Source organism: Erythrolamprus reginae, chromosome 8, assembly GCF_031021105.1.
Source record: "Erythrolamprus reginae isolate rEryReg1 chromosome 8, rEryReg1.hap1, whole genome shotgun sequence".
Lineage (NCBI taxonomy): Eukaryota > Metazoa > Chordata > Lepidosauria > Squamata > Dipsadidae > Erythrolamprus > Erythrolamprus reginae.
Window position 1 is genome coordinate 58,742,916 of NC_091957.1, and position 13,562 is coordinate 58,756,477.

General features: G+C 62.4%; 1 protein-coding gene across 1 annotated transcript; it reads left to right on the forward strand.

The window, feature by feature from the left end:
* The first annotated feature begins 201 nt into the window (after positions 1-201).
* LOC139171654 (Krueppel-like factor 5) lies at positions 202-11,730 on the forward strand. Its single transcript, XM_070760069.1, has 4 exons — positions 202-531; positions 6,839-7,721; positions 8,141-8,200; positions 9,536-11,730. Exons 1-4 carry the CDS (start codon positions 364-366, stop codon positions 9,712-9,714), a joined length of 1,290 nt encoding a protein of 429 aa, XP_070616170.1. The 5' UTR covers positions 202-363; the 3' UTR covers positions 9,715-11,730.
* The last annotated feature ends 1,832 nt before the right edge of the window (positions 11,731-13,562 follow it).

Consider the following 13,562-nt stretch of genomic DNA (forward strand, 5'->3'; position numbering starts at 1 on the left):
CCCTGCAGGCACCGTGGCTGAGGGCCACAAGCCCGTCTGTCCGCCTGGCCTGCGGGCTGGCTCTGCACTGGGCATTGTGTCTTGGGTTGCCTGAAGGAAGAGGCCGTTGGCTCTGCCATTGGCTGGGCTGGCGCTGGCTCCCTCCCCAATTGGCTGGGAGGGGCTGCCGCAGCCTTGCCAGGTGGGAGGATCTTCCTCTGCGGGACAGGTAGGATTTTCTGAGGCAGATTGGGATTCTTAAGGCGACAGAGCGCCTGGATTCCTCAAGATCCGCAGCCTCCTGCTGCCTCTCCAAAAACTTGTTTTTCCTCTCTGCTTGGGGTTTCGCAACTCGGCCAGGTGGGAGAGGGGCCCGCCGAGAGGATGAGTGGCGGTGGGCTTGTGGTGAGCTCCCCGATCTCGGAGGAAAGTGTGGCCTTCACGCCCTTGAAGCCCGTGGCGATGGCCAGGGAGGGCAGTGACGACATGGCCGTCTTCGAAGACATCAAACCGCCCGCAAGGATCTTGGAGAATCAGCAGGACTTGGCCGAGGTAAGAGGAGGAGTGGGCAGAAGGTGGGTTCTGTGGTCATTGCGTGGCCAGAAAAACATTCTTCTGAAAAGTTGCTGCTTCAAGCCAAAAGGTTGATGAACTTATCGGAAAGTTTCAAAACGGGCTGTATTCTCTCTCCCCCCCTCCCCAATTGTGGATTTGGGGTGACTATAAAGGGCAGAGAAGTGGCTGGAGGTTTTAGGCTGCTGGAAACGACCGCGGGTCACCAAACGTATACTATGCTTTGGAGTCAGCCTGAAATGTAAATCAGTTTTTGTGGACAAATGGGCGACAGACCAACTTGGGTGGAAACGAGCAGCAGAGAAAACGAAAGCGTTGGAGGAAGAGCCACCTGAGTTTGGCCTTGTTTTCTTGTGCCTGGGATGAAGTTCCTGGGGGGGGGCTGTCTTTTGCAGTGGGAGGGTTCCCAGGCGACAGAGGCTCCCCAGGACCTCTGGGCTCTTTTCCTTGGTGGGAAGGGCAGGGGGGGCCCTCTTGGAGGGAGGGAGGGAGGGAGGGAGCCGGGCTCTCTGGCCTGGTGCCTGCAGGGCGTTTCTGAAACACAACGGTTGTTGCCTCCACGGAAGAGCCGCCCGCTCGCTCGCTCGCCTGCCTACGTGCCTGCTGCTCCTTCCCGCTGCCTGGGCCATCCGGAATCAGAGGAATGGAATCCTCCTCGAGATTCCCCGGCTGGGAGCCCCCTGCCTCCCCTCCCCCCACGGGATGGGGCGGGATCCAGAGGGGGAGGCCACAGAGAGCCCGCCTGGCCCGAAGATGCTGCTCACCTGTCCTGCCAAAGGGCGAAGGAAAGACGCCGGGCGGCTGTGTGTCCGTGGGGCCAGGCCAAAGGCAGGGGGAGAGCGGGGCTGCTGCCATGCACGGTGGGGGAAGGCTCTCTCCCCACAGCAGGACTGGGGGCTTGGTGTTTGTGGAGGGGTGGGGAAGGGGCTCCCCCCAGCCCCCTCCGAAAGAAAGGGGAGCCCGGATCAGCGCCAGGGCTTCTGGTGGGAGGGAGGTGGCTCTCCCTGGGCTCTGCGCACTAGGGCAGGAGGGCCGGCCCCCTGCCCCATCTTGGCCTAGGCAGGCTCAGCAGCCGTCCTCCCATTATGGAGGGCCAGGTGGGGCAGGAACTCCAGGGGAAATCGGGAAGGGCTCCTGGGGCTGGGCTCAAGGCTCAGGTGACCTGCAGCAGGTGACCCCCACGGTGGGAAGATCTCCCCAGCCCCAGAGACACGCTTCCGTCATGCAGGAGCCTTCTGGCCACACGTACCGGTCAGCTGGCCATGCCAAGGGGAACCGTATCGTGGGCCCCTCGCCCTGGCAGGCCCCTCGGCTTATTCGCCTGGATTTCGTGACGATCCAGGGAACAGATTTAGCTTCTCCGCTGCTCATCCTCAATTGTTGGCCTGGAGGGGGGGCTTTTCTGCCAGCCTCCCTGGGGGGACCTCTTCTGTGGGGCCACTGGGAGGCAGAATCGCCTGGCCTCCCTCTCGGGACAAACGGCCCCAGAAAAGGACACAAACGGCCATGTCTCCACGGAGATCGAAATCTCCCTTGTGTTTACATGACGATAACGTCGCCTTCCAGAGAACTGGCCCCCCGCTTTGGCCTTTGGGGACCAAGGTCTGTCTCAGGGGTATGAAATCCCCACCCCGAGCGAAGTCCCCGTCCCCTGCCGATCCCCCCTCCATTTTCTCTTCCTCAATCGGCCCAACAGACGCGGTAATGATTAACCTCAAGTGCAAGGCTGCCTGGCGCCATCTTGTTGGCAGAGGAGACGGTGGGTCTTTGGGGGAGAATGTGGGGGAGCCGCGGCAGAAAGGGGGGGCCCTTGGCATCCGGAGGGGAGGCAGCTACGAGGAGGCGAGAGACCTCCCCAACACACCAGGCGGTGCAGAGTCTGTCGGATCGGTGCTGCACTTTCCCAGGCGGCCGACCCGAGTCGCCATGTGAGAGACACTTTCACAAGGTCCGTTTGTGGGGCCCGATTGGACCCACGTTCTTTGTTCCTGAAAGAGGAGATGGGGGTGTGGGCAGTAGAAGGGCTACCCCAAGCCCCTCGGATGCCCCACCAGCACAAGGGCGGCCTGGGTTCTTCCCTGGGCCCTCGGGCCTCTTTCTCGCTGGGGTTTCCTGGAATGCAGAATCTCCCGAGCATCGGTCAGCGTGGAGCGGTGGCTCAATTCTTTTGACCTGTGAACCAAAGACTCTGTTTCACTTGCCAAACAAGGTGACCGTGAGGTTGGCGGATGCATCTTCCCTGGCAAAGGTCATCAAGCAGCCCATCTCCAGCCTCTGCTCCAGTTCCTGTTTTTGGAGGGGAAACGCTCCTTTCCTCCCCCTCCCAAACACTGGCCTCCCCTCCCTTTGACCCCTTCGTCCGACTCTTTCCTAAAAGAGACTTTTTTCATAGGAAACCTGCTCACTCCAGGCCAGGCCATTGGGACAAAGGCTAATAAACCGAGCTGGAGTCGCCACTCTTGGCCCGATCCAGGCCTGCCGAGAAGCCTTTTCCCAGGGATTGCCGGGGAGGGGGCTCTGGTGGAAAGGCTGCTCCTCAGATGCCTGGTGCATCTTCCCAGGTGCCAGGTGTGGGGAAATTCTGGAGACCCTCTTTGCAGAATCTGCTCTCGGTCAGTAGCTGAGCCTGGACGAATGGACGCCACCAAAGGCAAATTTCTCTAGGAGATTGTGAGGGTCTTTCTCAACTCCTGGTTTGTTCCTCCCGCCAGCCACCCCATGCTACACTCCGGACGGAGTAGCACAGGCTGGGCCTTTGTGGTCAGTGGGGACGGCCCCGCAGGACGGGAGATCTCTCAAAACAATCTCTGTGTCTAAATAAAGAAGGTTTCCTAATTTGGTCCCAAAGTGGCCTCCTCATCCCTCATTGGCCCATTGAAGCAGCTTCTTGGAAGAACGATTATCTTTAAACCAAAGTGGCCGGTGGCGAAAGGAGGCTACTTTCTGACTGAGGCCTGGTTGACAGGCTGCATGTCCTTGTCATGCTACACATCAGATGCCACCCCCAAAGGTTGTGGAGGTCTTCAGGGATTTGAGTTCTGTCCGGTGTGTTTGATGCGTAGCTGAGTTGCCCAGGTGGACACATGGCTGACCAGCAGGCACAGAGAGTGGACAGAGGCCCCAGAAGGGTCTGGTCAGAGACTCTCAGTTTCCTGCCCAAGCTTCCAAAGGAAAGGTAGCTGTGAGGTCTCTCTTACTTGACCTTCTCCACAGGGGGCAACGTTTATTTCTCTGACCAGAAAAGACCAGGGGGGGGGGCCTTCCCAGTTTGGACCGGTTCCATAGAACTGCAGTGACTCGGCATCCGGGCTGGCCATGTCCCTGAGTCGGTTCTCTCGGCAGTGCCAAACGCGGTGGCATCTTGCCTTTTGCTTCTGCGCATATACACAGAGGCTTTGTTCTAGCACTGCGCATGCGGGAAGCGCACCCACAAGGCCCGCCCTCAGCTGCACAGCGCATGACTGGGTGGACCGGCCGTGGAGGGGACCAGAACCACCCCCCCGGAAACCACCTGTCCGGACTGTGGACATGGGGCCAAAGGAACGCGGGGTTTCTCACCTTCCCAATCACAAGAGGAAGGGCAGCCAGAGAAAGGAGGGCAGGCGCTCACAGTCCCCATTGCCAAAGGTTGGGGGGGGAGGTCCAGCTGATCCAGTAGAACCATGAACCCAGGGCCGTTCTGCCAGGCAGCCCCAGGAGGCCACTGGGTTCCCTGGCATGAAGCGGCTCAGGAAGTGCCAGCCAGCCCTTGGCCCCACATTGCCCCCTCCCTCCTGGGCCCTTTGCGGTGGGGGGGTCCTGCCCTGGGCCATCCCACGTGGGCGTTCCTCCTTTGGGGCAGGCCAGGGCGCAGGGGTGGTTTCCGGGACCTTCCGCCTGGGGAGTGGGCAGCTCTGTGTGCGCTCAAGGGCTTCTGCGCAGGGGGTCACTTCCCAACGTAAAACACACACGTCTGATGCAACTCGAACCCGTCCCTGATCCATAACGCCCCCCCTCCAAATCCAGGGCCTGGTTCCTGGCCAGCTGCCAGTTTGTGCCCCAGCCCGGAGTGACCCTGCCAGCCCCAAATGAGTGACACTTCCCCCGGGCACCTGCTGACCTCCGCAGGCAGACTGGATCCAACTGGGGAGGCTGGGATGGGCTGTCCACTCTCCGTGGAGGGGGAAGGACAGAGCGAACGGCCTCGGAAACTGGAAGGGGGCGGCCCTCCGTCTTGGGGGGGGCAGCTGCCGCCCCTGGGCCAGGACAGGCCCCACTCATGCCCCCCCGCCAGGGGCCCTCCAGGAGGAAGAGTCCAGCCCTGGCCCCCTCCCCCTCCTGGCCTCCCTCTGAGGTCAATACCAAGACTGAATGATCAGAGAAGCAAATATTGACTCGGGTCAATTTTTCACTCGAGCAGCAATAAAGGCTGGCACTGAGCCAAGGAGAAGCAGGAGGGCTCCCTGTTCGAATCCTGCCTCTTCTGAAGGCAGGCAGACAAAAGGAGGGAGGGGCTCCTTCTCCGCCTCCGAATCTGTGCAAAAGGCTGGAAAGGCGGCTTTTGACAGGGGGGGCATCTCCCCTCCCTCTCCTGCCCCCCCCTCCCGGGAGCTGTACCTTGCTCCATCAGTATCTGCCCGGCCACAATCAGGGGATCAAAGGCCGAGATCTCCTATTCTGTGGGATAATCCCCAGGAATGTTTGGTCAGCGACCCCCCCCAAGGAGCCCCTCCCAAGGAGACACACGACACAGAAGTCTCCCCCAGGGCCCCCCCCAGCCCTTCTGTTCAGGCTCAGGGGCTGAAGCAGCCTTGCCCCAGCAGAGGCCTTGCCCAGGGGTAAAGTCGGGCTCTGTGGGAGATGTTTTTATCAATGGGTTTTTGAAAGTTAACTTTGTTCCTGTGAAATGGATTGTTTTTCTGCTTTTGGGGGGTCAGAGGCTGGTCAGTTCCCTGTTTGTTTCTAGTGAGCCTTGTTTTGGTTTTGTGTTCCAGGGTGACATTCTCCCTCCAAGGGCCATTGTTGCCCTGGGCAGCTATTTAAGGAGTTTGTAGGACAATTGAACTTTTAAAAAAAAAGAAAGTTAATGGGGAGCAGATATGAAGCCTGTTGACCCAGGCCAAAGGAGGAGGGCCAACTGCGAGGCTGGCAAAAACGTTTGCAGGACGAGGGGACGTCCGTGACGCCCAACCGTTTGAAGTGGCAGCGGCACTGAAAAATAATGGACTTATGACCGGTCCTCCCATTTATGACCTCCACAGTTGTGTGATAAGAATCTGGGCCCTCGGCCACCGTCCCCGGATGGCCATTTGTGCCCCCCCTGGAAAGCCTCCCCCAAGCAAAGTGAAGGGGGGGCAGGAAAGGTCAGGTGGTGCCCACTTAGCAGCTGCCCCGCTGGACGAAGGGATGTCAGTGCAAAACGTGTGGGTGGAAGTCGAAGGTTTCAACACAAATCTGAGCCCACCTCCCCCTCCCCCGCAAGGCAAGCAGGGGGCTGATTCGGGGGTCCCAGATCCACTCCGGAACGGTCGGTTGCTTGCCTGGGGGGCCCTTTCCTGCAAAAAGGCCCCATCTCCTCCCGCCGAGCAGCAGCAAGGGGAAAGGGCTGTGCAGAAGGTGTGGACCGTGGACCGGCCACGGCTGGGTGTGGCTGATGGGAAAGGCGGGAGGCAGGGCGGAGCCAGAGGGGGCAGCCTCCCCCCTTTGCTGCCCCCCCAGCTCCCCTCACTGTACCTGGGGCATGTGGGGGTGGCAGCAGCTGAGCAGCTCCGGAGGTCTCCCATGGCCCAGCCATCCCTGAGCAGGTGAGCCAGGCCCCCCTCCAGATGTGCTGGGCACTTGGGCCTCGGGCTCTGCTCTGAAGGGGGGCTCTTGCACCTGGAGGGGAGCCGGCCATGGAGAGGCTGTTCCCAGGACCTCAGCTCCTCCTCCAGAGCCAATGTCCCCCCCCTGGCAACTGGGGCAGCCGTGGCACCTACACATCTGCCTCCCATTTGCCCAACACAGCCGCCTTCCCTTGCAGGCAGGGAAGGGGGCAGGGGGGGCAGCCACAAGCTGTGGGGAGATGCCACCTTGGGGGCCTCCGAGGTGCCTCCTTCCTCGGACGCTGCTCCGTAGGGACTTCATGGCCGGGTTTCTCCGTGGGGGAGGGGGATTTCCATGCCAGGGGGGAGCTCAGGGGCAGCAGCCATTGACCCAGGAAGGGCAGCAAGCAGGGGGGCGGCCATGAGGCTCTTGAACCTGGGTGGGTGGGGGATGCCAGTGGTGGCAGACTCACTCTTCCTTCCTCTTCTGGGCTTCCCCTCAGGCACGGACCGAGATGGACAAGTACCTCTCCGGCCAGATGCCCCCCACACCGATGGCCACGGACAAGAAGTACCGCCGGGAAAGCGCCTCCATGGTGGACGAGTATTTCTCCGTGGAGAAGCCTCCGCCGGCCCCCTACAGCCTCAACATCAACGTGATCCTCCCGGACACCGCCCACCTGCGCACAGGCCTCTACCGGCCGCCCAAGCCCCTGGGGCCCTTCCCCCAGGTCAAGATGGAGCCCGGCCCCTGCTTCGCCCAGCCCTGCCCTGCCAGCAGCGGGCCCATCCAGACCCTGCCGGACTTCACCAGCGTCTTCAGCGTGCCCCAGTCGGTGGCCGCCAGCAGCCTCTTCATCAAGCAGGAGCTGCCCTGCCCCGAAGGCCCCCACGCCCCCGGCCCCCAGCTGGGCCTGCTCTACCAGCTCTCGGGGGAGGCGGCCCCCATGGGCCCCTTGGCCTGCGGGGCCACGGCTGCCGGCAGCATCCACGGGGGCCCCGTGCTGGACTCGAGGGCCTTTGCCCGGCCCCTGCGGCCAGCGGGGCCCCCCAAGCCCTTCCCGGCGGCCCCCCAGGGCCTCCCCAGTGGCTTCGGTCTGCCAGAGGAGTTCTACCCGATCCCGGCAGTCAGCCTGCCCCCTTCGCCCCCCAACTCCCAGCCCGGCAGCCCCGAGAACCAGCCTGAGCCCCTCCACACCCTCTCACCCCCACCCCCCTACGAGGCCCCCTTCGGACTGAAACTGGCCCCCCCAGGACACGCGGCCCCCGGGCCCAGCGTCCTCAAGGGCCTCCCCCAGGGGCCCCTGGTCCTGCCGGCCCCCAAGTTCAACCGGAGGAACAACCCGGAGCTGGAGAAGAGGAGGATCCACCACTGCGACTATGCCGGTAGGGGACTCATGGCCCCCCCCCGGTCACATGCGCACACACGCGCACAACTGGCCCACCCCCCTGGCAGACGTTGGGGCCGTGTTTTGGCTGCCGGGGGCCAAGGGCAATAAATGGGGTGCCCCCTAAGCAGGAGTAGAGTTTCTGTAGGGATGAGATTTTAGGGGTCTGGGCGCCCCCCCCCCCGCATGATCTTGGAATGCAGGGCCTCCCCCTGGAAGGCCACAAGTATCCTGGGAACTGGGCTCCGCAAGAGGGGCTTTCGTGGAAAGGAGGGAAACCCCTCCTGCCGGCCCCCTAATTACACTTTTAGCAATGAGCCCCCCATCCGCCCCTCCCACCTTGGCCCTGTGCCCCACCCCACCCCTCGGGGCTCAGCCATTGGTTGATTCTTCCGCCTGGTTTCTTTCCCCCTCCAGGTTGCACCAAGGTTTACACCAAAAGTTCCCACCTGAAAGCTCACCAGAGGACTCACACCGGTAGGTGGACAGGGCAAGAGGCGGGTCTTTCAAGGGGGGGTCATGGGGTGGCTGGGCTCCCCGTTTGCCCAGAGCCACGGCTGTTCTGGGGGCAGCCAGAAGCTGCGGCCAAGGACAGAGCGAGACACAGGGCAGTGTGGAGGGTGGGGGGGCCTCAGGTGGGCTCCGGGGCCTGGGGGGCTGCAGGAGGGCCTGGGGCAGAGGTCTTCAAACTGGGCAAATTTGTGGACTTCAACTCCCAGAATTCTCCAGCCAGCAGAGCTTTTGGGGAGTTGAGTCCACAAACTGAAGTCCACAAGTCTTAAACTTGCTAAGTTCGGGGAGCCCCGTCCTGGGGGCAGGTGGCAAAGCCCCCCCTCAGCCTCCCCTGCTCTGGAGGAGGCCCTCAGCCACTCTCAGAAGGGCTGGCCTCTCACTCTCGGCCATGGAGGGGGCGGGAGAGAAATGACCCCCCCCGGAAGCTCCCAGGAGAGCCCCAAAGACCCTGCACTTCTGACAGGAGGCAGCTGGAGCCCCACCCCGAGAGGTGGTGACCGGAGGGCAGGCAGGGGGGCTTTGGGGGGGGTGTTAAGGAATCCCTCACCTCTCTCAGCCCCCAGGGGTCTTTTCTGCCTCCCCCCTCCACCCACCTTCCAGGGCCCATGATTTCTGGCTGCCCTGCCAGGCTGCCGTGGGGACAATGGCCAGCGCTTGGTTTCGATCCCGGAAACTCACCCGCCGGGCATTGTTTGAAGCCGCGTGTGACCTTGCTGGGACAATGCCTGCGACTTACGGAGCCTGGAAAGGAGCCGCCCTGTGGAGTCCCCACGAGGAGGCCTCCCGCTTGGCTCCCCCTGGGCTGCCCCCTGCCTGGGGCCTGTTCGGGGGGGGAAGGGGGGCAGCCTTCAAAGCAGGCGCCACGCGGGAGACGCAGGGGGCCGGTTGTCCCGCAGTGCAGTGGGGGCCTCCAGCCCCGTCGTTTTGGGCAGAGCTGAGAGTGGGGCGGGGCAGCTTTAAGACTGGTGGACTTCAACTCCCAGAATCCTCCAGCCACCATTGCTGGGAGTTGCAGTCCACCTGTCTTCCCTGGAAGCGTCTCCCCAGTGTCCCCCTTGCCAGCATCTTCAGGGTTGGGACAGCGAGAGATCCGGCCCTCCCTCCCCTGCCAGCAAGTTCCGGGCTCTTGCCGCCCCCCCTTCCTCCCTGCCTGCAACTGTTCCCCAGGAAGCCGTCCAGGGCCATGGGGAGGGGGGCAGCCACCGCCCAGGCCGTGCAGGGAAAGCTGTGGGGAGGGGGGAGCTCTCAGATTCTCTTGGCACCTGACGGGCCCCCGCTTCCTCCCCTCCCTCCCTGCAGGTGAGAAGCCCTACCGGTGTACCTGGGAAGGCTGCGACTGGCGCTTCGCCCGCTCGGACGAGCTCACCCGGCACTACCGCAAGCACACCGGGGCCAAGCCCTTCAAGTGCCTGGCGTGCGGCCGCTGCTTCTCCCGCTCGGACCACCTGGCTCTGCACATGAAGAGGCACCAGAACTAGGCCTGGCACAGCTGCCCCCGGCCCCCTCCCTCTCCACACGGATCGCGATGCGAGGCCAGGCCCCCGGGCGCCCCCTCCGCCTTGGACGCCTGGCGATGCCCAGGAAGAACACAGGGAACGGCCTCATCCACCGATGGGGGAGGGGGGTCACCTGCCTCCCTTCAACCAGTGTGTGGAGTCCTGACCCACAGCCGCTGCTGGCATGCGAGGGGGCAAAAGGGCCGGAGGTCGATGGTTGCTGGGCCCCTGTGCAAACCTCTCGGCTCTTGCAAGTCCCACGGAAGAGGCCTGGCCTCGGTCCACTGGAAGGGCCAAAGCAGCACAACCCAAAGCCTGGCCCAAATGGCCCGCTCTGCAGCTGCGTGTGCGTGTGTGTGCGCATGTGTATTGGGGGGGGGGACACTGACATTTTGCACCCAGAGCTCCTTATGGACAGAAAGACTTGGGAGCCAAGCTCGTCCTTTGGCCAAAGCCTCTCCAGCCTCCCTCCAGACCCTCCTGTCCTGCCCTGGAGTGGAATGTGAAAGGCCCCCTCGGCCGGACAACCTGCCCTGAGCACCTGCCCCTTATGCCCAGGGAAGGAGAGCAGCTGCAAGAACCAGGCGTCGTCGTCCCCCCCGGTCTCCCCTCGTGCTGCACCCAAGGGACAGCCTGGGCGTCTCAGGCAGCAGTGGGGACCCTTCCCTGGCTAGCTGCTTTCCCCGGCCCCCACCTCACCCCTACAGCCGTGTGGGGCAGCCGGCACAGGAGGGGGGAGCTGGGTGCCAAGCCTTCCTCTGCAAGAGACCGCCGGCCCAGGGCAGCCCTCAGTGGGGCCCCTCTGTACCTGGAGTCAGAGCCCAGGGAGGCCTCCTCAGATTCACCCCTGGCCCCCCTCCCCTCTCCCGCCAGGGGCACGGCTGCTTCTCTGGGGGCATCCAGGCCCCCTCCCCCCTGCCCACGCAAACCGCCTCCACACTCTACTTGGGGACCCTCGGAGTTTACAGGAAGTCGGGAAAGGGTCCTCCTCCTTTCCATGGAGCAGTTTTGCCTCCACGGTGCTTCACTGGACCGGGTGTTGCCTCTCTACCTAAACGGTTTGTGGGTCTCAGTGCGCCGAGCACAGGCTCAAGGTGCAACTCAAGGGGATTTCAAGATCTTTGTTTTGGATCACAGCTGTGGCGGCTTCCTGGACGGGTGGGCATCCTGCAAAATGGACTTAGGTTTTCCCCAACTTTTAAACAAACATTTGCCTTAATTCTTAGCACTTTTTTCCATCACCTTCTCTCAAAGATCAGCTGACCCTAACTTCCTTTCCCTTAATCACCCCAAAGTTTGACGAACGCAGATCAACCCTTGCTGAGGGACACGGACCAGCCACCGTGGGTGGAACATGGGGGGCACCGGGAAGCAAGGGGCTGGGCCGGCTGCTGCTCCGAGGCCACCACCGCTTGAGGCCTCGTCACGGCACTTCCTGCACGGAGGGGGTTTCAGGCAGCCTTCAGAGCCCCCCCCCTTCGCCTGCTGTTCCTCTGACCAGGCAGAGCCCAGATCAGCCTTGACCGCTTCCCAATTCCTTGCCCAGATCACGCGTCCACGAGGGGGTCAGTGGCTGCAGGGAGTGGGTTGGGATGCCCCCAGGGGAAGCGGCTGAAAAGGCTCCTGTGGCTTTGCTGGCTAAACCCTCCCCCCTCTCCCCCCCCCCCGGGGTGGGGCTTCTATGTATAGATAGGAAAGACAGTTGTACATATTTTTGTATACACAACCTTAAAAGATGTTTTTTTTTATGTATGTAAATTGAATTTGAGCATGTGAACAGTGGCAGGTGGAAGAGCGCTGGGGGCCCAGAGACCCACTTTTGCCAAAGACCCTCTGCAGACGATGGGGCAACAGCGCCCAGGTTCCCCTCTTCCCGCTGGGGGCTCCTTCTCCCATGTCTCCCCCCCCCCCCCGGGCAGAGGAGTCTGACTCGCCGCCACCTCTTTTGTTTCACGAATAAATAAACGGAGACCAGGCAGTGGCATCCGTGGGACTTGGGCTCCTCCGTGTGTCGGGCTTTCCTTCAAAGTTGGGGAGGGTGGCCACCCCCCCTTACCACAGGGGCTTCTGGGGGGAGGGGGAAGGTGACCTTAGGCTCAGGCCAGTGTGGCTTGTCATCCTCCGAGGCCTCGGCCCCATCAGCTGCAGGGAGTCCAGAGATGGCGGGTCAGGCCGAGCCGGGCGTGGGGTGGTCAGGCACTCTGGGCAAACGCATGCAGGTAAGACGGTTGTGGGACGGATGTGCAGAGCTCGAGTGCCTTAGCAGTGCGCCTAACTTCAGGAAATCAATCCCAGTGGGGGGGGCTCCGTGAAGAGACGGGGGGGGAGTTTTCAGCACCTTTGAACGTCCCCTCTGCCCTCCTTGCAATCCTTTCCTGGCAGGATTACCTGTGCCTCACCTGCCTTCCACAGCCACGAGGGACGGCAGACTCCCTCCAGAGCGGACTTTGGTGTCCAGTAATTGAGGCAGCCACCGGACGCCCGATGCTCTGCCTGTGCAGGTCAGGGGGAAAGGGCAGAGTCTCCCCGAGTCTCTTCAATGCATGAGTTCCACAGGCCTGCAGAAGGGCCGGGTGTCCCAGGGCCCTTCAGCGTCTTTGCTCCCAACCGTCCTGCCCAGCACAGACTCCTCCAGCGCTTGGCTTCCGTCCCTGGGGCCTCCCCTCGGGTCAGGCTGCTGAGGGGGCTGGAATCAGTCCGCTGTCTGGAGGTTCCACCCTCTGGTCGTGCCCAGCGCCTCGGCCTGTTGCACATGGATGGCGGGTCAAAGGCCAAAGAGAATGTCGCCCTGCTGACCGGCATCTTTGGCCCTGAGCCAGCATTCAGGGCTGGGCTGCCTTCCACCTTCGGCCAAGGGAGGGACGCCCCCCCCTCAATGGAGGGCTGGCTGAAGCGTATCTGGTACCAGTGCGTTTGCTGTGACGTTTCTCCCTTAGTGCAGCTCAAAGCCTGTTTTCCCACCACAAAAACGCTGTGCAAAGGGACAGCAACTGGCCCCAAGTCCCCCCCTCCACCCGCCCCAAGACCCCTGGCCATCCTTGCAGGGCTGCCCTGTGTGCCAACCACGGGGCTCTAGCTTGGAGCCACAGTCAGCCTGAGCTCACTAATGCTCCTTTGCCATTTCATTAAAGTCTGCCTGCCGTCAAACGGAACGTCAGCGCAAACCAGGCACAATATTGGGTTAAAAAATCAAGCAGGCTTTCCGCCCCCCCCCCCCCCAGGAGACCTGTCACCCCAATCCACAACTGGTCCAATGTCCTCTCAAAAGCCACTTCTGGGAATATGCCATTTGTTAAAGCAGCAAGCGCTCTCTTGCAAACTCAGGTGGGCTGGTGGGAGTTGAGACTCCCCTGCGGGAAGGGGGGGGGCACCTTCAGCCAACAAATCAACATCGCCCTCTGCTGGCAGAAAAGGGGCACCACCTTTGCACCAAGGAAGCAAACCAGCAGCCTTCCCTGAAGGGCCCCCCAGATTCCCAGCCCTGGGGGGCTCTGAGGTGCCCGAGGGAACTGGAGGGGGGGCTTCATCCTTTGGACAGCAAGAGGAGCAAAGCCCAGCCAGTCAGGGGGATGAGGGGGACGAGGAGGAGGCAGGTGGCCCAGGACAGCCACATTCTGCCCCATTTGAGGCCAGTGGCGAGTTCAAGGCAGTTTCCCTTCCCAGCTGCAATTTCACGTGCCAGCAGCAGGGGACACTCCCCTCCCCCACGCCAGGCACAGGCAAAGCCTCTCCCCCCCCCCAAAGGCCAACAGGTGCAGGAATGCAACACTGGGGGGCCTCTGCCCCTTGCTCCGCCCCCTGCCTGAGCCTTTCTGCCCCTCCCCCACTCC